This window comes from Brachyistius frenatus, unplaced genomic scaffold (genome assembly GCF_029030835.1).
Source record: "Brachyistius frenatus isolate BFR_SWC_R1_liver_20210118 unplaced genomic scaffold, ASM2903083v1 Contig_124, whole genome shotgun sequence".
Classification (NCBI taxonomy): domain Eukaryota; kingdom Metazoa; phylum Chordata; class Actinopteri; family Embiotocidae; genus Brachyistius; species Brachyistius frenatus.
In genome coordinates, this window is record NW_027210723.1 from 914,842 (window position 1) to 941,767 (window position 26,926).

Consider the following 26,926-nt stretch of genomic DNA (forward strand, 5'->3'; position numbering starts at 1 on the left):
GAAAAGTTGCACTCTGAACAGCAAAAATCTTCTGATCTGACGTGTTGATCACACAATCCTCTCTGCCTGAGTCGTAGGGCTCATGTTTTTTTTTTTTTGGCTCAAGGCTTATTTGGTTTATTAGTAAATGTGGGGGTGGCATATCACATAATATCTTAACTCAAAGCAGGCTTGCACTGTAGTTATGACAAGGTATGCATACATCAAGCTCTAATTGGACATGCACACAAAATTTCATGCAAATCCATCCAAAGCAGGCACTGAGCAGTAATCCGAGGACGCATGCATTCAACTGTCGAGTCTCATTTCATACGTGTCTTTATTATTCAGCAATATTTAATTTTTTTTTTTTTTACATTAAAATGTCAAAACCTGAGCTCTGGACAGGAGAATATATTTCGTCGTTCCCAGAATTACTGATTCGGATTATGTGCTTCACGGCTCTTCCACAGATTTGGTGGAGTTGGTGTAGAGTTGAACAGCATACCGTTTTATTGCCTTACAGCAATGACACAAGCTACACCGCGAGGAACTTTTGGATGAAAAAAAATGAAATTAAAATAGACCTTATAAAAAATAACAAATTAAGTAGGAAACCAAAAAGTAATCTCGCTCCTGCTGCGTTCCTCTACAAATGCTTCTTTACATTAACCCGCCCGTTGTCCTCGGGTCAAAATGACCCGCAGCTGTGTTCAACCAAGATCCACTTTATTTTCATATTTTTTTTTTGGGGGGGGGGGGGATCATTGGTGATTAAGGAGGCTGTGATGGTTTCTTTAAAGAATGATGACCAATGATCCCAAAAAGTATTAAAAAATGTAGAAATAAAATAGAACTTGGTTGAACACAGCTGCGGGTCATTTTGACCGGAGGACAACGGGAGGGGTTTAAGGAGCTTGAGATCCAAAGAGTTCAGTTAATTGTCCTTGTGTGCTCCACACGACTACTTTTACGCGGGTGGAGTTAAAAGCGTGTACGAGTGCTCCCCTTACCCGGTGTCCAGATGAAGGAATCCGGCTGCTCAGACGTCCTCTGTAGACGGATCCCACAGTAAGCCGCGCCGCTTCCGTGGCCCGGACTCCATCGTGAAGTTCTCCAGATTCTACGTGTTGGTGTGAAGAACGATCGGTTATATTATGTTGTCTTTCCGTTTCCAACAATAGACTTCAGGAACAACTCTCCTCATCTGGAATTACTCATAACGTCCAACCGATTTATCACGAGATGAATGACCATATATTACAGCAACACCAGATATTTGAGCAAAAAATAAATAAATAACAGGAATGACAAAGTAATGAATTACCAAAAACATCCCAACATGAGCACTGATAAATGATCGACTTTGTCTTTAGTCCCATATTTGAACTGTAACATCTCCATGTTGCACCCTTTTTATATATATATATATATATTTTTTATCTCATTCCACCTTTACCTGAAGCTCCCCTTAAATTTGCACTGCTAATGCTGTCAACAAAAGCAGCTCAGTCAGCGCAGCATTACTAATGCTTCAACACACTATCAGCTGTTACACTAATCACAGCGAGGAGTCAGTTAGCTTCACAATAAACATGAACTACACATCAGCATTTGCAATCAGTATTGGCTATCTATTACCAATAGGTCATCTTTAAAACGTCGACATATCGCACAATAGGCACCGAAGTACATTAAAAAAAACATCAGACCAGTTTCATGGTCTCTTTGTAGAAAGTATCTGACTTCCAGAAGCAGTAGCTTCAACCCATCAGAGACTCAAACACTCACAACTGGACAGAAACTGTCAACCTCACGTTCACAGCTGGATTGAAGCTGATCAAAAAAAAATATTTAAAAAAAAAACCCTGCTTATTAATGTCAATATGTGGAAATAGTCCCGTTTCACGATTATTCTGTGGTGTTCATGGTTTCATACCGAGAATTGTTTGGTCTGTTCGCACAACACGTTTCCAGGAAGAAAACTTCAGACCGGATGTAACACTTCCGCTTTAGATGCGCTGGCGGTGTACTGCGCCCCCTTGTGGTAACAGCACGCAGCTACACTTCTGACCGAAATGGAGCATAGTCATTCAATAAAGAATAATAAGGTACTGAAATGTAACGGGAAAATTAAAGGCCATTTGAAATTGGGTCTTCATCACAAAGTTTACATTAGAGACATATATTTCTCACAAAAAAAAAAGGGGGTAATAGACACCACGTAGTATGTTTTACAGACAGAAGCATGGAGAAGGATTTGGGAGGGGGGCATGTGATAACAAGGGTTGTCCTGGTGGTGTTACAAATGGTCAATGACATGAACAATTTTCACTCAGACTGTCATATTGTGTTGGAAGGAACTGTACTGGCTTGAAAACAGGTCTGGCTCAAACACTGGGCTGAACTGAAGACCTGACCCACTCATGGTGGCTTCTCTTCCACACAACTGTGAAACAAACGTTAGCATGGTAAATATCAGCCACAGTTATTGTTCGAAAGCACCTCAGTTTGTAGCTGGCAGGCATCAAATCTGCACTGGAAACTGGTTGTAAAAAAAAAAAGCAGCATTGAAAATATTGAGTGTTTAAAACGGTTTTATTTCATGAAATACAGGTATCATTCAATATTGACAACTTCCACAACAGCAATCGTTTCAACCAATCACAGCTGAAAACAGCATGTGGTGCAGTTTTTGTTATTATCATCATCATCATCATCTAAATGCATTTCCTGCTGCTGCCTCCACTGATTTTCAATGAATGTAACCATAAGAACAGCTCAAAGCGAAAACATGAGATTCAGGCAGCTTTCTGAGAGTGATTTAGGTTAGAATATACGGCGGTGTGCCCATCATGGTACTGTACATTCATGAGGCACAAACATTTGGTCTCCAAATTAAATCATTAGTTTGTATTCATTTTGACACGAACAGCTGAAAAACAAAATGACATAAAGCTGAAAGGAGCCATGAAGAGTTCAATGTCGCAAGTGTGCTGTTGATAAACATTTGAGCCCTCTCAAGTAAAAGTACTCTTTTAGTATAAATAAAATCACATCCATATCTTATTTAATTTTTCTTCTAGACAAGTGAAAACTATGAATAACCTTGAAAACACAACAAATGCAACTGGTCCTTTACATTTCACATATAGTGCAGGTATAAGTTCAGTAACATTTCATATAAATGCCTGGGACTGCAAATAACTAAATGTAGAGGAAATCCACTAGCACTATATTTAACCTCAGACAGAAACAAGCAAAATTAAATTTGAAAGTGTGACTGCTGTCAACACTAAGGAATAGTTATTTTCATACCAACAAGCTCTTGGTTTAAGTAAACTCTAGATTCTCTCATCAAAGAACCATTTAAAGGGTCTAGAAAGTGCTCATGGAGAATGTAAAAAGTAAGTTCATGTCTAAGCTCAGTGTCTAAATAAAACTTGGACATAAAGTTTTGGAACAGCATTATGACTCTATCTCTGCGTGTCCCCTGAAAAATGACCAATTTGTGTCAGTTTCAAAGTGTTGAGAAGTGAATTCTCAAGGTAGAATCGAGTTGGAGGACACTCCCCGAATCCCAAAGTCGTCAATAATATCGACTGACAAAGACACAGTCTGAGTGGTCTCATTAAGGGGAGGGACACGTCAACTCAAAACAAGGCTGGAAACCGTGAGACACTGCTGCAGTAATTAAGGAACTCCTTAAAACCAATAATTTAAAACCGAGTCATTTATTAGTGAATGAAATTGTACTTTCTAGTCCCTTTGAGGTATGGTTACAATATCTACAAATCCGTCAAAGGGGATTTTTTCAGTGCACGTATTCATCATCACTTAGGTCTGAGTCATCAGCCTCAACCTCGCCTTCAATCACAGACTTCTTCCCTCTGCAGCAGGACACCACCAGACCAATGAGGAACACCTAGAAATAATAAGCACAGCACACATTAGGAAATATTTCATAAAGGACCATTTGATCGATTGAATGCAGCAGCGGGAGCACCGAGGGGAGAGGCTATTAAATATTTTTGCTGAGGAGATAAGCAGTATGTGCAGTCTTAGAAAATAATTTTCCAGTAGCCTTTTTTTTTTTTTTTTTTGTAGAAATTAAATGATGTATTCTTCTCTCCCCACTCCTTCCTACAGAAATCCCTCTTGAAATGATTTTGAACTAAATTAAATGTTTTATAGTTGCTGCTGCTGTAAATGTTTTATTGTTTGAAGAACAACTAAAAGCCCTGCGTTTTGATTAAACCCACCAAAAAAAAGAGCAAAATGTAACCAGTCTGAGATCTTTTTCTCCAAATTCTTACAAAAGAACTTTCTCACTCTACTTGATTTTATTTGCATCCTTGGACACTTACCCCAATAAAGGCCCAGTTACCAAAGTAGTAGATGGTGCTGAAGAACCAGAACTTGTGGAGGAAAAGATAGGATCTTGTCACTGTGCATTGATCTGAAAGGGACAAAGAAAACATTCTTCTTAAATATACAAAAAAAAAAAAACAATAAATGTCAAATTACTTAAACATGAAAAAAAAAATACATCGAGACAATGTCAGCATTTCTTTTATTTTGGATCCAACAAGGTATTTTTCACCAGGTATTAGTTCAGCCGGGAAGGTTGAATTTGTACTTTTCATTGTGACACCTGTCATGTCTTGAAGTGACAGGCCTCAGATTAATATTTCATTAATCGGGGACCAAGTGGGACAGCAGTCTGTTCTGACTCCCTTGGTGTTTTTCAGATGAAGGGTTTCGGCATGACACAGATAACTTCTCAGTGGTCTGGATTATTTTTTCAAAGAAGAAGAAAAAAACAACAACTAGAGTGCAGTGAAATGTATTCACAGAGCCAGACCATTTTCCGCAGGTCTGTGCCAGCACTGGAGAATGAGCTGGCTTCATTTGTATACCTTTCTGCAAAAGGGCATGTTTGCATTTCTTTAAAGCAATCACAATCATCTTGGGCGTCGCTAAGGACACGATGCAGCGACAGTGCACTTGCAAAAACAGTGTCGAGGGAGAAAGCTGTTTTTGTGGAGCAATTGCATGAAAGGAGGCGACCGAGGCAATGAAATGCCTAAACGCCCAAGACTAAAAAGAAGCAAGTAGGCCTGACTTGATCAATTTCTTCGTCAAAACCTGCCGTTTTTAGCAAGTACATTGCAACTCTGAGGTTGTTTTTGTTGTTTCTCATTGGAATTGGGATTTTAAAAACGGTAACAGAGATAGCAGAAGATGGCAGGTTTGCACCAACATCCTACATCCGGTGAGTCTGACTAAGCAAAACGTGACACATCTATTGCTACATGATGTTTGTAATTGCACAAGTGTAGCACTTGTTATACATCTGTGTTATAAAGGGGTCTGCATTCACCTAAGAGCCAAAAAACAGGCTGCTATTGTTACATGGAGCAGTGCCTCGGGCAGTTGTTTTATTGTAACGGAAAAAGATAACCAGTTCTGTGAAAAGAGTAAAAGTTGTGTCACTGTCAATGTGAATATGACTGAAGCAATGAATACAACTGGAGTGATGTAACATTTAATGGAGCCTTGCATCAAAGATATCCAGTATCACACATTGGAAAGGTAAAAGGCATGGGCACACACAAGACACCAAAAAATTGTGAAAACAGTGAACCATAGATTATGTGTTATGCATGTTGCCCCAATTCTGTGATGAAGTGAGGTGAGGTGAGTTCAAACACACGTGCAACCCTCTCAAGCTCTCCGGATTGAGTCGGAAAGATCAGATATCAAATAAAATTCGTGACATATATGTACTGTGCAAGAATAAATTGGTCACAGTCCTCCAGAACATTCAGCAAGATCCTGTCGATATACAGTACTGTGCAAAAGTCACACTTCAGATTGGTCCCATACTTCCAGCCAGTCATACAACATTATTTTCAGTAATAACATGAACAAGGATTTCTGAATCATAGCCCTGATGTTTTCACAATGTTGTCAGCCTTGGATAACGTAAAGAGACAGAGGACACACAGAAAGCTTTTCCAAGATACTTCAAACAAAGAACCTGCCAAGTACCTTGAAACATTATGTGCAAGTGTTTCTCAGAGAATGGGAGCTGTTTTAAAGGCGAAGTGTGCCCACACAAAAACATTTTTTTGTTTACCGTTTATTGTACATTCTATGAAGTTTACTGATAATGAACTGGAATTATCCATAAGAGGTTGCGTGTGTCCACCAAACAGTTAAGTTGCAGTTTACGTCCATGTCGATCCAGGCTAATATGATATATGTAGTAAAGAATTTGAAGGAGTCCTTGTATGTGTTCACATGCCTAGCCAATAAAGATGACTGAAAGTAGACAATGCTTAAAATATAAATGTTGCTGCAACAAAGCTATGATAGCTACAGAATACCTCTACAATCAACACAGTTTCAATTTAGACATCCAAGATTTGTGCCACCAATTCAGTATTCGACCGACTGTGAAATATGGCAACAATTTCCTCTTCTGTTCCCGAGTTATGGTGTTGAATAGTAAAGTAATAGTAAAGTGAACTTTCACCTTTTGGATATAAAATGTCATCACTTTATAATCTCATCCTATAAATTTTTTTTTTTTTTAATCAATTTTGGCATAATTTGTGTATATGAAATCTTGAATTATAGCCACAAACGACTTTCGTGAGGCCACAGTGACCTTTGAATTTTGACCAACAAATTATCATCAGTTCGTCCTCGAGTCCAACTGAACATTTGTGCCAAATTTGAAGAAATTCCCTCGAGGTGTTCCCGGGATATCGCGTTCTTGAGAATTGAACAGATGGACGGACAAACAATTTGAAAATGTAAAACCTCCGGCCACTGTTGTCGCCGATGAAGAGGCATAAAAAGAAAAAGAGAAAAAAACATGACATGACAGAGGGTAAGATGATTAACGACCAGTATTTAAAGTTGCGTCAAAGTCAGCGCAGAACATTAATGTCTTGGCCTGGATTTAAAGCAAGCCTGAGTGTACATAAATTATTTAAATTCTAAATTGAAAGGAGTAAAAAGTTAAATGTTATACAATCTACTTAATGAGCCAATTTGAACTTGACACTTCTAATGTAACTGTTTTCCGACGAGCACCTTTCATACCAGCCTTGGTAAAGGTAAGGTAAGTATAGCTCAACTCTGCAGAGTTTTCTCAAAGGACATTTGGCTGCTGTGACTGAAGGCAGCTCAATCATTATTGACTGAGCACCGTGATCATGAATATAAAACATGTCAAATTCAAAAACCTGAGGAAAGAAACTCACTTACTGCTTATAAAATCCAATTTCTTTCTTTGTGAGTGCAGCAGCTCTGGGCTTTATGCTGGTGACATCACCTTTGAGCTTCAGCTCTCCAGTTTTGAAAGAACTGATACTGCTATTGATCTGACTGGCATAGACAGAAGGAATAATATAAGAATTCTTAAGCTGAGTCATTCTCCTTTATGTGCATGAATGGGTATTGGCAGGCATGGGAAAAGCTGAAGACGTCAGATGTGGAAAGTGCCAATGATATGCGTGCAATGTCTGGGTCTCTCCTCAGTACTCACATTGTTTTTGTGTGAAAACAAGAGAAAGAAAGGGGAGGGGAAAAAAAGAAAAGTGCTTTCCTTCAGATCACATGTATTAAGCAGCTTAGCCATGCATACCGAAGCAATAAGAAAGACGAATATGTAAATACACCCCTAATAAGACTTGTATGTTTAAACGGAGCAAGGCAGGAGAGGAAGTCCACAAAGCTCAAGTGAAGACAAAATGCGCTCTCTGGCTATGTTAGAGAGCCATCTGGAGCATTAACGCTAGCCCTGCTGAGCTGCTCCTATCACACTGTTTCTTACACAGCTCCTCACACCGACTCGAACCCTATGAGCAGCACAATCAGACTTATACGAAGCTACATGACATCAAGGTGCACAGCAATAACTCAGTGTGGTTTAGAATTTATTCATTAAAGCCGACACTTTGAAAAGCTTTCCCCCTCCTGAGCGCTGAATTTTAAAAGAAGGAATATCCAAGTCTGAGCCGTTTCATCTATAATAAAGATGCGATAGAGCAGACCCACGGGAGTTCTCTGGGTGTAACAACAATCAGCTTTTTACAACACCAGGATCAACAGATAATAGAAGAGGCAAGTCTTTCTTCATCTCTGTGACCCCACTCTTTTTTTCCTCCACTACCCCAGCCATCTGTAGCTCTCCAGCTGCTTACCTGCATCACAGAGCTCAGACTGGGACCTCCAGATGGTTCTCAACAGTGGTCTGCCTAAATATATTATCATGTACACCACTGACCAGCTTCACCTTGAAATCATTACCGTTCTCCGATAAGAGTGTGGGGCAGTGTGCAAGTGCAGGTAATTTCACCTTTACTCATGATACCCGGGTGAGTGCTGCCCCGTGTAGCATGATGCATTATGCATAACTTTCATCTCTACATTCAAACACAAACATAAGACCCTGCACACACACATACACACATTGTGTTCCTTTGAAAGCCCCTCTATCAGCATGCGCTCGTGTACCAACACTGTGAGCTTTTACTTGCTTTCCATCTAAAAAAAAAAGTAGTGCAGCACTTTCATTCCAGTGTCCTTTGAGGATGCTGATGTTCCTTCAACAGAACTATTTTCAAATCTCTGGCTTCTCACATTAGTGTTGCCCTTGGATGTTCACCAAAAGCATCTTTTTGCAGTATAAAATCAATTTGAGCATTGCTCAAGATCTCTAGACTCGCACACAAAAGACAGCATACATAGAGGTAACCTAATCTAACTTTTCCTAAAACCACTCATCAAACCGACAGGAAGCCAGAAGAGAAAATTGCACCTGTTTACAATGTGGTTCTTGTTTTCTATCACTGTTGGTTCTATAACATATAAACAGTACTCACCGATGTAATGTTTTACTGTAAACACAGCACTGACATATTATCCTCTGATAAAGTTGTTAAGCTGAACATGTAAGCAATAAACAATCGCATATTAACGCATTTAGCGGACACAAAGCAACATCAGCTGATTGTTACTCATCAGATTGAATATTCATCCCCCTTTTAGCTGTTTTTTTGTTCTCCTCCAACTCCTGAGAGAATTAGTTGGCTGTTAAAGGCTCTACTGTTATCAACAGATAGTGCCTATGTTTATCTACTAAGCAGATAGTGTACAGTAGGTTTACTTAAAAATATTGATTAGACAGCTGTGTCATACATCTGTCCACTAGAGGACACCATGTCAGTGTCACGTATTACTTCGCCTACAGTAGGTGTGAAATCGACGGCGTATTCGGTTTAGGCACCAAAAACCATGTAGTTAGGTTTAGGAACTGATCATGGTTTGGGTCAAAATAAGTTTCTTTATGCAAGTAATGTTCCGTACGTCATGTAGGTTACTTAACATAAGTTACATAAGGTAAATACGTTACTTTTTGTACCTGACTTACGTTACCTTAAAGAAATTATTGCTGACTTTTGCTTTCTATTCCAACACCGGTTTCCCGGGTAAAAGATCCCGTCTTTGTTCTATCCAACCACTCATCCCATCCTCTCTACTCTGACTTTATCACTCTTTGTACTGTGTCACATTACCTCTTTCTTTGATCCTGCTTTTACATGCGTGTACTTTAGGCGAGGCAAAACATGACACCGACGTGGTATCCTCTAATGGACTGACGGGTGTATGACACACTTTGGCGTGATCCTGGGCCGCTTTCAGCATAATATCAAGCAAACAGATATTCTTTAAAAACGAAACTTCCAATAAAAGGTGATGGGGAGTCTGTGGATTACAAGATGGACATTTTTCTTTCAGGAGAATACCTTTTGATTGGCACCTTCCATTTGAATGCAAATTGATTATGATCCCCTTGATGCAAAGAAAATTACTATTAATTTGTGTTGGGGTTGAGGGAGTCTCCCGTTGAAAATTGCTTGGGCACCTGACATCTCAGAAGTAACTCGTAAAATTGCGACCATCTTTCCCCTGAAGCTCTTTAAAACAATGCTGTGGAAACTGGCAAGTTGCTAGGAAACAGACAGCAGTCTATCGTGTGAAAACACTCCTATGTGTTAGAAGTTTCATCTCTGCGATTCAATATAGAAATAATATGATATGCCTTCCAAAATAAAAACTGGACACCAGATTGGGGTTGAAATTCAGCTTGAACTGCTATAATTTTGTCTTTGATAGGGTTGACCTTATTGGTGAAAATGGACAAGAAAATGATCTGGAGCAATGACCCGAAGGGCGTTCATTGGTAAATTGAGCAACTGGGTCAAAAGCAAAACCTGGGGTTGGATTTTTTTTTTGATATGAAGTGTGAAATAAACTTTCCCTGCTGCACAAAGGTGTTTTTTTTATATACGTTTTTGAGCTGCAATTCTACGAGAAGAGTTATTGCTTTTGACATATCTGGGTTTTCTTTACTTTATGTACGCACAATACACAGGGTTAGTCAGAGAATCTAATGCAGATTTAACTCCACAGAAACATTTGGTTGTGTAAAGAAACTGAGTCAGAAGTGCAGGACAGGAAGTCATTAAAATGATCAGTTTAACTGTCAAGGGAACAAACGTAACCAATAATGAAGGGGTTACTGAATTGATCATAAAGGTGTTAACATTGACGGCAATAAACAAGAGTCAGGGACAGTTAATTACAGACTGTAGATGAGATTAGAGATGGACAGATACATCTTCAGACAGAGGTCTATCTAAATAGGTCTGATGGATTATCGACATGATAACGATCCCTAACAACGAACAGACTGTCAATAAGAAAAACATTAAAAATGTAGATTATCACATGAGGATAGTACACAAAAAACAACAACAAAACCTAACACCGTTATTGACGGGGGCAGATGCTAGGTGTAGCCCCCCCCCCCCCCGCCCTATCAGAAGAAGCAGCATCGTCATTGTAGCGAGAATAATTTAACAGAGCAACCTCCTCTCATGCTGAAGCCAGAATGTACTAAATCAAACTTGGACAATTTTAGTGCTGCAAGAGTTCAAGTTTGTGTCAGTGGCCTGAGAGATACTATGAATATAAAATTAAATGGACTAAAAGGAAGAAAAAAGCTGCATCACTATTGCACCAGATTTACAACAATGCACAACAGAAGAAAGAAAAACACTCGTATTTACCTGAAACACCTTTATACTTTGTGCTAAACGAGTTTCTGAAGAGAACTTTAGGGTTCAGGTTGTCTGGAGCCACAACAGCTAATTCCTGAGGCTTCATTTCCATTATGCTGAGTAAATGAGTAATGACATGGTAATGACCTTAAAGTAGATAATGGAGAGCTTGGCACTGAGCACCTGCTCACCAAGATGTTAGTGTCATTACCCCACTGTGACCGATAGGCCAATCAGTCACCAGCTTGACTTCTACCCTCTTTTGCCTCAGCTGTCTTTTGATCCAGTGTCATACTCGGGGTTATTACAAAGTGATGCCCTTCCTGAGCCTGTCTGGGCGATGATGCAATTTTCAACCAAAGAGTATTGTCATTCTTACCGTTAACATCCACCGAGAGGAGCTGGATATATCAATTCATATCCATGTTTGTGGCCGTGCTGTTTGTTTTTTTCTTCCTAGGTACAACGGCATGAATAACACTGTTTAAAGTGTTATAAAGAAAAAGATTTTATTATAGTGTGGTACTAATGTCTTTTAGACCTATTATATTGAAGAGCACATTTAGACTAGAAAATAAAGTGCATATAAGGTAAGAATAGTACATCATGAAGTTGTTTTAAGTGATACCCAACTGAGCGCTGATGCTTCTCCACAGGGAGCACTTTGCAGCCAGTGTATGGGAAATGGCCTGGCTCTTACGTGACCTACCAGCTGATTTAAAGACATTTCTAATGTTTTGTTGAATTGGGAGATTCTGAAGTTAGCAAAACTGTTTAACTGAATAATTGTTGTGTGGTGGATAGTGACTTTTACTGGTATAAAGACAAGTTGAATAGTCACCTTATATTTCAGATAATACACTACAATCGATCACAATAATACAGTACTAATGTAAGTCTTGAAGTGTCATGAAGCAACACAAACCTTTAGCTAACAGACAAACAATGTAACAGGTCAATAATGGAAAACTATAGTCATGTATTTTTGTCTTCCTCTCCCTGTGTCTTTTGATTACCGAGTTGTGTTTTGGATGTCTTCCTGTTGCCTGGCTATCGAGCAGCGGTGTGGTCATGCTATGGTGGTGCCTCATAAAAAATTTAAGCCAACTAAACTTGCTTGTAAAATACAATATGGAGGTCAAACCAAAATATGTGTCATGGCAATCAGATTGCCTGTATAGTATTTTAATAGGCTCGCCGTCATACAGGATTACATAATAAAAACTACTAAACAGCTAAAAGGTAACAAGACTGGTTTAATGCATTCAAGCGGGAGCCGATGTGACAGAGCGTCAGTGTTTCTGTGACTTTCCGTAGCGACAATGAAGTCTTTTGGAAACTGTCTGTCTTGACCGCAGCTGTTTGTCTCTGCCCCCGCTGCCGCCGCCTGCTCTCGTCTCCTTTGCAGAAGAGATGCACTTCCTCTCGAACACGACTATCGTATCAATTACAGCATGAGAGCTGATGGGTCGGGAGCGTCTCCTCTCTGACATGGAGCTCTTCCTTCCTGCGGCTAAACAAACCATTAGCTTCTTCACTACAGTGGCAGCTGATTGTCGACTTCTCCGTTTGTTGCATTCTCACATTTTTTTTAACATCATTTTACATTGTGTTTTATTACTTATGTATTTTTTCAAATACTTACAATCAAAAAATTGACTTTGGTACTGTAAACAAGAGTAAATGTTGTTTATTGCGTCTACCTCTGCATATCGTACACATTGAGATGTAGTGTTGTATTATATTTTATTTATGAAAAACCAAATTTGTCATTTTTGTCTTTAATACGGAATCTATTTTATCTTAAGATCATTTTTGTTTATTGTGACACTCGAATAAAAAAAACTGTTGTTTGTTTGTTTGTTTAATTCGTTACAATGTTGTTTAGTTTAATATTATTCTATTTTCATTTGGATATAATGTGCATTTTAAAAAAAAAAATTACATTTAATATTTTTTACTACCTTTTTATTCTATCATTTTTATTGCATTGCTCTGTATATGCTGCTGTAGAGGGGAAACAAAATTCCCTTTGCGATTAATAAAGTATCTATCTATCTATCTAAATTGAGCAGACAACTGGATGCACTGGTTTTTTGACTGCTCAGCGTGTAGACACTGGATCCTTCCAACATCTCTGATCAACCTTTTCACAGCTGCAGCCAACACTGCATATCTAATAGCGATGGGATAATCTATCCTTATGAATAAACCTGCTTTATGTAAATCAAGACAGAGAGTTGGGTTTTTTTTTTCTTTCACCATACAAATAAAATCTTAAACCTGTTACTTGTACACTGTATCAGTTGATGAGTGTCTGATTGTATTCTCGCTCGGTCGCATGTGTTGTCTCTGCTTGACACTTCCTCCTCCTCGTGGTAGGTGGTGTAACGGCTGTTGTGAAAGCAGGAGCCATTTCAAATAAGGCCAAAACAGGATCTGTTTCTCTGAGCTGGTCAAAAGAGGAAGCAAAACTCCTGCTGGCCAAGTCACTCTGGCACCTTAAGCATACCAGCTGAGGAGCTCCAAAACGTCTGGTGCATTAACAAATCCCACAATTAACAATACTTGGACACAAACTGATGTGACCATTTGACTTCAGACACACATATATCTATAACTTCTCTGATAGTTAGATACAATGCAGATTTTACTCCACAGAAAACAATATTAAAAGTGTTGCAGAATCATATCTGAATCTGTTCGGGTTGATTGCAATAGTTATGGGAAAGGCAACAAACTATAAAAAAGAAAAATTAAACAAAGAAAAGCCAATTAATTACCACAATACTGCCTTAATAGTCATGTAAACAGAATTATTGCTGGGGGAATGTACATTTATGGAATTACTATATATTGGCATTATTGCCATTAGGAATATAACAAGATTAATTGAAAGCAACCCTATGAAACACAATCAATGTGATAAAGGCAACCAAAATAATAAATAATGTTTACAATATTTCATTTCATATTTTATTTGAAACTGTGGTAACTGGTTGTTATCTTTTAATATAAAATTGGTCCTCTATATACATTATGTGGAAAAATATTGTGATAAAGGTTTGTATATCCAAAGTTACATGACTTCATTTAAAAAAAAGAAACTTCATCTGTCTTTTGGTGCATTTTATTTATTTAATTTACAAATTATAGTATTTTTAAGTAGTTTAGTGTGTCCAATATCTGTAATATGCACTACCTAAAACACTTTTCCACACCATTTGCTCATATGAGAAGCAGCTATTGACCTTTTTCAGTTAGATATTTCAAATACCACTGCTTTAATGTTTGATAAGATGAAGTAATTTAATTGATCATGACTGTTAAGTTATTCTGCCCAATCAGTTTTTAAATATGCTTCATCCTAGCTTCAAAGCTCTGGCCACAAAAATAGCAACAACTACTGTACCTACTGCCCGTTATACAAGGCGGCACTGATTCAAACAGGCACACCTCTGTTTCAAATGTCAAACACATCAGTCTATCAGCACCTCTATCCTGTCCATATAACCCCGATACAGACACCAACAATGAACTAAAGCCACTGCTGAAAGGCCAACAGAATGTGGTTACGACTTCTGGTTGTTTCTTGATTGAGTTTGTTCACCTCACCCTATTTAGACGAGAAAAGAGTCCATCAATTCGCAGGTGTCACGTCACCACAGGGACTTCAGTGGATTTAGTTTCAGTAACAATAGCACTCAAAAACAAGAGGTACATTTCTCAGCTCTTCCTTTCAAGAGAAAAATCATACAAACTATATTTTGTTGTCCTGTATATAAACAATGAAAAATCCACAAATTTAGGATCCTATAAGGCTTTTTTCTGTATAGGCAACATCCTAGATAGATGGACAGATATAAATAAATAATGTCTTGACTAATTAGGTATTAGCAAGTGTTCAGTGAAGTGTATGTTTTTTTCTGTACTGAGGAGAGTAATATGTTACGAGGAAAAAAAACATTTGACACTATCTGTTCAAATTCAGCAATATCTTGTATACATCTACATTTACATCTGACAGTATGTCGACCTCTTGCTATACTATAACTGCAACAAATATGACAACAAGCAGCGACTTCCTTTTTGATAAATCTCGTGGTAATTTACAATCCGATGTATTGGTTATTCAAGCCACATGGGTCATTCAATATAAATTCCTCAAAGCCTGTCCGTTAAAATGTGTAAAATGGATGTAAACGCATCGGTAAGAAGGTAAATGAAGGCATCTCCATATCAGATTATTGTAAACAAATAATATATTGCCTTTAATCTCTGCAGTTACTCTCCTGCCTCTACTTTATCTTCCTATTTTCTGCCTGCCTCGACCTGTCTCTGCATTTCCAATGCTGTTAGATAAAGTTAATAATTTTGAGGAAAACCAAGTCAATAATGGCTATCTCTAACATCTTGGCTGGATTCAGGCATACACCTTATCCCAAACTTTCCTGCAACAGGTCCAGATTCACATGCTTCTCTTGATCTATGGATGCTATGAATAATATCACTATCAATACAGCGGGATAAATATATAAAGAAACAAACAACAAACTGGATGGAAAAACATAAGTGCCATTTTTAAGAGGATTTTGTCTTGTAATTTTTTTCAGCTTCTTATAGAAAGCACAACATACTCTACTAGGAAGTGTAAATGCAATTTAATACTATTTAAAAGTTTTATATAAGGTATAAGATAAATCTGTTTTTTTTCTTTCTTTTTTTTTCTTACATTTTCGTATTTAATAGCTCTGACAAAGCCTGGCTCCGCCTGCCATTGTACAAAGCTTTAGGTTTTGCAGTGATGATAGTCTGGAAACCGTGTCCACATGAAGGTTTTATCAGCTACTCTGAAGGACGATCAATCAGCGACCTGTGGGGGCAACTGACTGCGATGAAGTAGAAGTCAAGCTTTTGTTTTTAAATGTAGTTCCAATAACGGCAGCTAGATGAAGCGCGATAACCAACGCCAGCAAATATTGAGGAATTGAAGCCTTAAAAAAAAAGACTGCATTGAACATTTTTACCAACATGGCTTTGCACTCTGCTCACATTGGGGGAGTCTGTTGTTTACAGCTCGCACACAACATACATCATATGGTGGTCAGTGCTGATGGGTTAAAGACTCCAACAGTTTCAAAATTACCCCGAAAGCTATGCACATTACACAGTAAATTAGTGTCTGGTAATACCGGGCTAGATCTGACCATATCCTCGAGATTAAAATGAATTTGATGCACAATACACCAAAAAAAAACAAAGACACTAAAAAACAAAAAGAAACTCAACAAAAACACAAATTACCTATTAGACCTACAGAGTTCCTGCATAGAACAACCTAAACTATACTACAATCATTTACAAGATATATGTATGGAAAGTATTATGACATATGCTTGAATCTAAGAATTAACCACTCTCACTAAACTGTTTTTAGATTACCTTATCTTTTTCTTTTCTTTTTTTATTATGTACTCGACATTTAAACTCATCAACATTCATTAGTTACTCTAATTGCATTGCAATTCAGTGTCTTTGGGGAAAGCATTTATGCCGCAACATGGATTCATTTGAGTGAAAAAATAATGATCCAGTGCACTAATAGACCTCTGGTAACAAAAACAAACATACACAAGAGTCCAAACACTCATAGACCTGTTATTACAGATGACTTCACCATGTCTAAAAGTCAGCCTGAGGTACAAGTGGTTGCAGTGGGGATAATACAGCAGATATGTGAGGTATGATGAAGGATCAAGCATTTGTATGATCTTGGTTATATTATTTAATTGTATGCCTGCTTATGTTGAGTCTTTTGTATGATGTAATCACTCATAGATAGATACTTGACAGATAGCACGGATGTACGAAAGGATTGACAGACAAACAGAGTTTCCAACTAGCTCTATAGATCGTCTCTTATATCATAAATACATGTTATGATACAGTTTACATGGCTTTGTACCCTAAAAACAGTATCCCCTCCTCCACCACAATAGACTGACTTGAGCATTAGCCAAATGAATACATTTTCAAGATAAAGCTCACTGGTATGACATACATTCACACATTGCTGTTTTCGTGGCTAATGTGCTGTAATAAGTGTTGGCATGGGGACAACAAGAGACCACGTACTGCATTAGTAAATGTTTGTCCGTGGTATTATTCGCTCTAATGAATAATGAATGCTAATACAGATTACTGAACAGTGTTCCACATTAGATGGTCGGGTTGCACACTTGCCTTCTTTTCTTTTAGGATAGACTCAACTCGTACAGAATAAATGTTTGATGCGGTGCTGTAAGATCTTCCAACATCTCACTGTTGGACCAGTGCTACCTTACTGTGCTGGCAGAGATGACAAACTTACCCTCGGGCGCGTCTGCATCACATATCCTAGTGGTGCCAAAAGTAGCATTCCCCGATGTAGGATCTGGTGAGGGCATCTGATCAAAAAACACAAGAGTCGTGTAAGTGTTCAGCAGAGCAACAATAGAAACTACTTAGGCTGCATAAGAAGATGGAACATAATCATAATCTATAAAACTATAATATTATAGTCTTTATCTCAAACTATTCAGTATATTTATTTTAAATTCTGAAAAGTAATCTCAGTATGTTTTGGCAACAAAAGGATGCTAGTACGTCTATCAAATAGAATAAATAAACATAATTCTGATCGTAACAGGGTAATACCTAAATACGTTTTTAATTTAGTTATATAGCTACAGGTAGGTAGAATGTAATTTACAGTCATTTAAAAGCTTGTGTTCACTTAGAAGAATGTAAAAAAAAAGTTTAAGGTCCTGCACTCCAATGCAGTTACATAAATTGAACCTCATGACACGTGATCCGTCCAATATATAAAACGCAAAGCAGTATCCCAGTCAGAAGAAGAAGGTTGTTTGGATTTCATCTGATAAAACCAAAAACAAAGAATGTGGTCGAGGCCTGATATATTTTCGTAACTGGATGCTCAATTCCAGCAGAAACGTCTACGTCGTATTCCTGCTGCTATACAGCCACCAGAGCTGATTGCAGCCATTCAAGTTGTGATTCCACCAGATGAGCCCCAGCGTATTTCAGAGCTGTCCCGGATGTGAATGTCTTCCGCTCCCTTAAAAAAACATGTCTAGTCTACTTTTGACGAAGAAGAGGTGTCAAGCAGTACAGAGCAGATCAGCATAAAGAATCAAGGCAATTTCCAAAATATAACTATATTAAGTAGGGAAAGACATGTGTTTTCCTCCTGCTAATAGGCACGTATGTGAACTAACAACTACAACTCAGCCATCTCTATTAACTTTGGCTACAGCACAAAGTAGGAAATAACAACAATCAACACAAAATAGACCAACAAAATAACCCATTTAACTATGTAACCTACTTGCCCCACAAAAAAAAAAAAAAAAAAAAACCCTCAAAATTTGAGGAAAAATGACAAAATCGGGCCGAGAATATGGTTCATTTCTAAAACAATCCCACCAGTGGAGTCTAAAATGTGACGTGACAGACCCGCGCCCAACGGGATCCACCATAGCTAATCCTCCGCACCCTCTAAGCTTGTCATTTCTCCATAGAAGTCCCACCCACTTTTTTTTTTTTTTTAAATCATCCAATCACATCTGTCACATCATTTGATTTAAATCCCACTTGTATCAGAGGTAAATGTGACAATTCATGATATTGATTTTAGGTGATATCGCCCTGCCCTAAATACCCATTATATCTAGGCTACACTGTAAATACTCGGCTGGTACGAATGGCACAGAGAGAAAAAGTAATCAAATACTGGAGGTGAAAAGGCAGCAGATAGGAATAAGCCATGTTTAACCTGTGAGTCATATGGAGCTGGTTTTAAAAGGGTTCTTTTCTCTCATTTAACAGGAGGATGTTCCAGCAAAACAATACCATGGTTCATTTAAATGATGTTGTTTAAAAGACTTTTTCAGACAGAGCGTAAACACAAGGGTGCATCTAAACCACATGCACACACCCACACATAGAGAGAGAGAGCAGCGCTACAGCAGATCACACGAAGGGTAGACTGTCAAACAACAGATCCACACACAGCGGAAGCCACATAGTCTAATACGGATAGACAGAATTCAAAACGAACAAGAGTCTAAAAGCTCCGCTTCCAGCCTGTAGAGACCATGCTGCTGCCGACACCGAGCTGGACCAAAGTGGTTTGAACCCACTGACTAACCGACGCTGCCATCGTTAGAAACCCATCCTTAAAGCCAGCTCTCGTCAAGGAAACTGAAAACTTGGAAGCGCATGGAAATGTGCATGATTTTTTTCCTCACCTGTACGAGATATTTCTGGCTGCCATACATGACATATTGTGGGGCCAGGCTGTAGATCATGTAGCTGGTGTGCAGGACAATCAAGAGAAGGATCATACAGAGGAAGAGGAGAGCCTGGGGACGAGTTCTTTTGGGTCTTATTTTGTACAGCTGAAAAAGAAGAACATTGTGCAGTTAAATGCATAAATTGCAGGGATTTTTAAAGTAACAAAGATATAAGGGCTACACTTACCCTTATCCAGAAGAACCAGATGCCCATGTGGCGAATACCGGCCATGGATGTGAGAACAAAGTACATGGTGATGACTGTGATCAGGATATAATCCAGAGGAAACACCTGTGATAGCAGGGACAGAGGTCAGCCACATCCCTTATGCACACGTCACATATAAAGTCATTATTACTTTCAGATCTAAATATTGAAGCAGACCACCATTCAAGGATACTTAAGAGTTGCTAATGAGCGACTGCTATCGAGAAAAAAAAACCGGTGTTATCAATACCACTTGGACAAACCCAGGTCATTTAAAGCACATCTGAGCTGGTCAGTGTGCAGTGCATCCAGACATCATGAAAACGGCAGAAATCCAACATGCTCTGTAACCTGAAATGTTCTGATTTAATCTAAAGGCTAATCTCAACGTATTTGGTTTCCCATTTTTGGTGTGGTGCATTTCATTTCTTAAATACTATGGTCATATTTCTACACAACTAAGACGTTTAATCAATGTCATTATCTGTGAAGCAATTCTTTAATGGTCTGAGCTGTCAATCATTTTTTTCTCTAAAATCTGCTGTAGAATACCAAATTCAACAGAGGATGTTGTTCTCTGTGTCCACGACCTGCAGTAGTGACCAAAAGGAAAGGAGCAATGAAAGTTATTTATTCTATGAATCTCAACAGTTCTTATCTTATAACATTACTAAATAATCATTTAGTCACCAAAAAAACATTTCAAATACTGTATATATATATATTAATGCTTAGGTTTCCAGAATCCTCAGGTCTTGTTACATAAAAACAAAAATATAAATGCTTATGAGCATTACTCATAACTTGAAGATTGCCACATTAAAATATTAAGATTATACCAAGATTCTAATTACATTTGCATGTTTCCATTAGATAGATAGCTAGATAGATATCTACTGTAGATACTGTATTAATCCCACAAGGCGAATTTCTTTCGCTGTGCCATTTTTACACTTAGACTTGTTAAACTTAAAGTAGACTATCAAACCAAAGTTATACACATAACATTCTAAATCATTTAATGACATGATGCCATTTATTTATCATTTGTAATATTTTATTATCTGTACACAACAATTATATTTGTGCATAGAGCAGCTTGTGTAAATAACAGAATTGTTATGTGTAATGAACTGCATTCTTTTGCATCGGTCTTTTATATACTGCATTTTTCTTTTGAACTTTCTGTTCCCTTTGAATTTCCAATTGTGATCCACAACCACCGCCTAATGAGGGGACAGTGGCTTTAGATAAGGTTTAAAAAAAAAATTAAAGTCTTGTTATGGAGAGCCTGGTAATAATCATTAATATTTCGAAAGGTAGTAGGCTTTTCTATTGGACTGTATTGACCTGCAGGGTTTTCCTTATTTTGTCCACCTTTTGTGTTTTCCACTTGTTCCCATCTCAGAGGTTTTACACAATAATACCTTTTGGATCATTGTACATGACTGTTGAAATGATTGGTTTCAGTATCACATAAACAGCTGGGTCATAAATAAAGCTGGGCCAACTAAACCCTTTTTGCAAGACTGTATCGCAAACGTGTCGATTCATTTCTGTGTTCATTTGTGAGGTTATATTTTTCTAGAGAGTAACAACTATATTTTGTAATCCCATTTACAGTATAGCTGTGCAAATGGTGATGTCATGTTAAAATTTCTCTCTGTCCTACTTCCTTTGAAATTATTTTGAAGTTACTGCAGAGTGATTCATGTGTATATCATTTCCCTGTTTTCCCTAATTCAAATTTTGTTATCTAACGTTGTTTGATAAATTATCAATGGTGCCTAAAACTCTATATTTAAACGTGAGAAACTGCTCATTGACATTTAAGGCAATATAACTAATTTGAGGGTGTGTCGATGCTTTTGTAATTCAGATTTGAGTATTTCAAAGTTCAGCTACAGCATATTAAAGCACATACACTTCAAGTTTTAAACAGTACTACAAGTCCATTTAAGAATGGCCGGCGATAGGGCTTTTAAATGATGCTTCATTTCAGTTAATGATGATGGAAATAAGAAAATATGGATTTAAGCATATCTTAATTGAGGATAATCATCTTGCCGATATGAGCGATTAGAGGATACTCACGGGTTGTAAGGCTAAAAGAAGTTCATTCAGGGGATTGGTTAGGTTGGTGCCAAAGACTGTGAACCCAGAGCTGATGCCAGCAGAGTGGAGAGCCTTATCCAAACTAAAAAGCAAAGAACAAAATGAAATATATATCTATATATACCTCCAGTAATACACATCAACAGATATATTTAAAGGAAACAATTAAACTGTCCATTTGTGGTACAATTATTGCCTTATATGACAGATTTGTATTACAGGACAAATCATGACTTACTTTGAAATGAACAGGGCAACAGTGAACAGCAGTGCAACCAGGATAAAGAAAATTCCCAGTAAGATCTGCAAATAAACAAATATTTAAAAAAAAGGAAACCCCATTACAGAAAATTTTATGTTTTCAAAGGCATCTACCAGGTCAGCAAGTATAACCTTTCTGTCATGTCTTTTGACAAGGAGAGACCATATGGTATGACCAGCCACAGTTTGGCACTGTTGCCTACGGTGACAGGGGGAAGCAATGGCACAGCCCAGACAGAGTGGGGAGGCTGCAACCAGGGAGGCAACGGGTGGGTGGCAGCCAAAAAGGCAATGAACCCTTTCAACTGCCTGCCTTCAAGGGACTCTTTACAGCTAAAATATCTCATACAAGCCACAGTGAAGAAGAAAAAGGCAAGTGAACACCTATGAAAGAATATAGTAGTGTAGAAAACATTATAATATTTGGCTTCTGATCAAATTACTTAACACACTGATCATTTGTCTTAAGGATAGAAGATTATCAGACAAATGTAAAAAAAAAAAAAAATAAAAAAAAAAAAAGATTATTACTGACATGCTAAGATGTCTTTCATATCCATATAAAAGCCAATTTATCTTTGACAAAACATCCCTTGATGCTTCTATGATTGTAGCAAAGCATCAATTATAATCAAGGAATCAATGATCAACACACTTCTTGTCACTTTTGTTTATACTGCCTTGATAGGAACAACAAATTAAACAGACAAAAAATAAACAGTTATTCCAATTTACTGATGAAAAAGATGGCAAAGTTTGATCCACCCAAAGACCAGAGAAGCCAAGAGAAGAGTTTGCAAAACTTTGTCATATGAAATGAAATGTTTAATTAGTAAAAAGTCAAATAACCTGGAAGCTGTTATATATATATATATATCTTGAATAGATAGGTGTTATTAGGACAGATAGTATATATATATATATATATAGATGGGTGTTATTACGACAGATAATACACCACTTCTTTTTTTTTCTTTTTTTATCTGACTGCTTATTTACATTTGTTTTATGATCACATCCAAACATAGATCCGATCACTTTTTAACTGTTCCAAATGTGCAGTAAATTGTTTTGGCGCACCACCAGGGATGATACAAAAAAAAAAAAAAAAGACAGCATATGTCTGAGAAACAGTGGTGCAACTGAAATCACAATCATCTGGCTTATCACTCTGCACCAGTGTCTCAGTATACAGTAAATAAATCTCCCAACTCATTACTGTTTAAATTTGAGTCTGGGGACTGTCATTAGCGGCAACCCCCTTGGTTCAAGACAAACTGTTACAGACACTGGTTTAAAATGTTTGTGCAAGCCTGCAGAGCGGAAAAATACTGGAAAATGAATAGCAGTAGGAAAGCAAAAATGTAAACTGGGAGAATGATATTGGAATTTGTCCGAGCCTGAACACAGAAAATCTGATTAAAACAGTGGGACCTATTTTAACTCTGCATTGCCACTGATAAGTCACAAATAAATGGGAAATCACAGCATATTAAACACACATACCAAAAGCTTATGCAGGTGCAATGTGCTGTACACCTGTGTACCTTACATAGATGTGCATGCTATTTGTGTAAAGTATATAAACAGGAGGATTGCAGGAGCATTAAATTACTTTGGCCAGTCACATTAGTCTGTTCCTATCAGTTCTGCAGCTACATCAAGCAAGCGTGTGAGGGGAACAATAATAGTGTTTTCTGTAAGATGTGAAGAAACACAATGCTGCTAAAGGCTGATCATGTGCTTTATTAAGAAGTTACTTTTTACTGACATTTTGTACCTTGTCTAGCAAGAAGTTGAAAAAAAAATTCACCGCAGCAAAAATTAATAGAAGTACAAACTTTGGTGATTATTTAAGGCTTAAGAAAATGGAAACTTCTTTTCTCACCCACAAGCATGAATTTGAACCAAAACAACTATTTCACCCTGTAACCGACCGGTGTGGGACAAAGATAAAGTAAATTGCTAGGACTGGTGGGAAGAGGCCGCTGTGAGGGATTTTAGTTGTGACGATGAGGTTTTTCAGGCAACTGCATGAAATGTGTGTGTTAAAAGACCCCCGAGGGGGTCATGGTGGCGTGTGATGAACAAACTCCGACTGGAAACTGTAAACAGTCAAATTATAACTGACCAATGCGATGTGCCCTCAAACACTGTGGATCAGAGGCACTGAAGTGTGCTACATGTTCAAAGTCTCTCCATTTTGATCATGGATGCATCCTCCCCAGATGGTTGCATGGATTGGGCCAGTACAACTATTGGTATCAAAAAGGACGCAATGTTTAAAAAAAAAAAAAATCATAAACAAGTAGTGTAATAATACCCGTCCTCTCTGAACCCACTTCGGCAAATCTAAACATGGAACAATGTTATTAAAATCGCATATATGAGGTCCAGGTATTGGTTGCCCAACCCCCAAAAAGTAAAATAAAAGACAAGTTTGTGGTTGCTTCGGTCTATCCCTTGGGAACCAAGAGATCCTGCCTGAGAAATGTTAGGCTCCCGGAGAGACTTCAGAGTAAATTAGGTGAAGAGACGACCCGTGGGAATCGTGTAAATATGCGGTTGTATAAAGTAGAACTAAAAGTAAATCTAGAGCAGTCCAGACTAAAACTTGAGCACAAAGAAACAGTTCAGGAGGAAGTAGTTGAAGCTGGCAAAAACGAACAAACAAAAAATATTTTTTTTGATTACTCAAGTATTAAGTGAAGAATCATGCAATAAGCTATAGTATATTGCCTAACCTACCTCTGCTCACACATCAATCAAAAACAAGGCCAGACAACGTGTATGATAAATAAATGTGTTTGTAAGCTCATATCCAATACAGATATGGACATGATTTGCCTTTGTATAGAATACCATTCACATTGGACAAATATTTACTTCTGTGAATGGGAGCCAATTCTATAATGGAGACTCACCTTGAAAGGTCTGAGAGCACTGCCCACTTTAGTGCAGCAGTTCCTCTCTGCAATTTCCAGGTGTCTGCCCCTGCGCTGGAGGACCTGCAGTTTGCCCTCCAGCTCCTGCAGGTTGTTTCTGTCCCTCGAGGACAGAGGACGTCCATCGTTACACTGGCAAGAAGCCCAACAAACAAGCAAATGAATCAATAAATACCCATGTGCATGTATGTTCCATGCACTTTCACTTCTGATATGACACAGCTAGAAGCTTTGTGTGGGTAATATGGAATATTATGCAATAATAAGTTGCTATTTATCAACCACATGTCTGGAAATAACTATTAAGTAAGCATTTAAATTACTGCTTTTCAAACATTAAAGCAAACTCTCTTTAGTGTGTTGTATGCTGCGTTACCTGCTCTGTACATAACCTTAAATAGTGCGAATATTGCTGGTTTTCAATACAATATCAATTTGCTTTTATTAATATATTGCTGATAAAAAATTAACATCCTGTTGCCACTGGCAACTAATAGATTTTTACTTCAGTTCACCTACTTCTGCTGCCTGCATATGAGAGGCTGGTTGATAAGGACAGAGCTAAACATACATAGTAGCATGTAAAGAGGTGTATGAACAAAATAAGAAGGGGAGACCGATGAGCTGGAGGTTATGCATGTAGACCCTTCAATTAGTGCATGATTGGGCACATTGTGCAGACAATGAAGTGTGAAAAAAGAAACAGTAAATGAGCTAATATGTTTATTGATGTAAACGTTTGATATTGGTCTTTTAATATTTGTTCTATGTTTGTCCATGTCCTGTAGATAATTTGCACAACATGCTGGTGTTTACATTGCATTCACATGCAAGTGCTTTGTGTGAGACTCACCTTGGATTTCAGCTTTTCTATCTGATGCTCAACATCATCAATGTCCTCCGTGTTCTCAAGGCGCTCATACAGGACACTGCGTGTGCCTTTTATCAGATTCAAAGGCATAACCGACATACCATATGCCTGAAAGACAATACAAAACTACTATTATGATCACACATTATTGTCAGAGTGGGATGGCACATATGGCACGTGCATCCGCCCACACATACCCACTCCTGCCTCATGGCAAACCCATCACAATGTGGAACACGACAACAGTCAAATGAGGGTGAGCAAACACACACGCAGCAAATCATATAGTTCCTGGCCTCTCAGGCTATGTCATTTTTGGTGGAGGAAAAAAGATTAAAATGGTGGAATCTATAATTGTGCTGAGGTTTATTGAAGAATTTGCTGCAACCATTTTGTGTGGATATCACTGCCTTATATCACCCTGATGCATTCACAGCTTAACAGTGCCCCCATGTGACAGCACTATCCTCTATCCAGGATTTGATAACAATTTTATGACTATAATTGTAGGGAGAAAAATCTGAATTAGAGGCAGGGGCATCAATTCATTCTTAATTTTTTTAAGGAAATGAATTTAAATGAACATAGATCAACTTTTCTTTTGTTGTTAGAGGTAGACACAGCATATAAATAATAAACAATGACAGACACATGCAGAAAGACATAGACGCATACATACAGACAACAAAAAGCCAAAGAACATGTGAACACAATTCAAAGGGTAATTTCAGCTATCACGGGTCTTAAATCAACTGAAGGGATGTCTGATCTTTAATTAAAATTGAGGGACATCTTTAACAGCAGGAAACAGACCAATCAATACAAATGAAAGTAACCGCAACAGGCCAAAGCTTTCACTGTGCTGTCTCACTTTTACCAACTTGGAGGAGTGCCATTTTATGGGCTCATAATAAAACAAAGGGGTCTTCTATGCAATGATACTTTCAGCCTCGTCAAAAGATGCTGCCCTCTTTCTTCTATTTTTCAAGGGGGGAAATGTCAGTCTATATTTTTCTAAAACAACTTTTACTAGTTTCTGAGTGTTGTGTAGC

At 37.9% G+C, this 26,926-nt stretch overlaps 1 protein-coding gene across 1 annotated transcript in view; it reads right to left on the minus strand.

The window, feature by feature from the left end:
- Positions 1-2,558: 2,558 nt before the first annotated feature.
- The window catches only part of lmbrd1 (LMBR1 domain containing 1), a 56,865-nt gene continuing 32,497 nt past the window's right edge, over positions 2,559-26,926 (minus strand). The window contains exons 8-16 of the mRNA XM_069713989.1: positions 25,857-25,982; positions 24,983-25,135; positions 22,036-22,100; positions 21,777-21,879; positions 19,662-19,766; positions 19,430-19,579; positions 17,491-17,566; positions 4,347-4,438; positions 2,559-3,904 (exon numbers count right to left, since the gene is read on the minus strand). Of these exons, the coding sequence (XP_069570090.1) occupies positions 3,794-3,904; positions 4,347-4,438; positions 17,491-17,566; positions 19,430-19,579; positions 19,662-19,766; positions 21,777-21,879; positions 22,036-22,100; positions 24,983-25,135; positions 25,857-25,982 (981 nt within the window). The 3' untranslated portion in view covers positions 2,559-3,793. The remainder of the gene's footprint in view (positions 3,905-4,346; positions 4,439-17,490; positions 17,567-19,429; positions 19,580-19,661; positions 19,767-21,776; positions 21,880-22,035; positions 22,101-24,982; positions 25,136-25,856; positions 25,983-26,926) is intronic.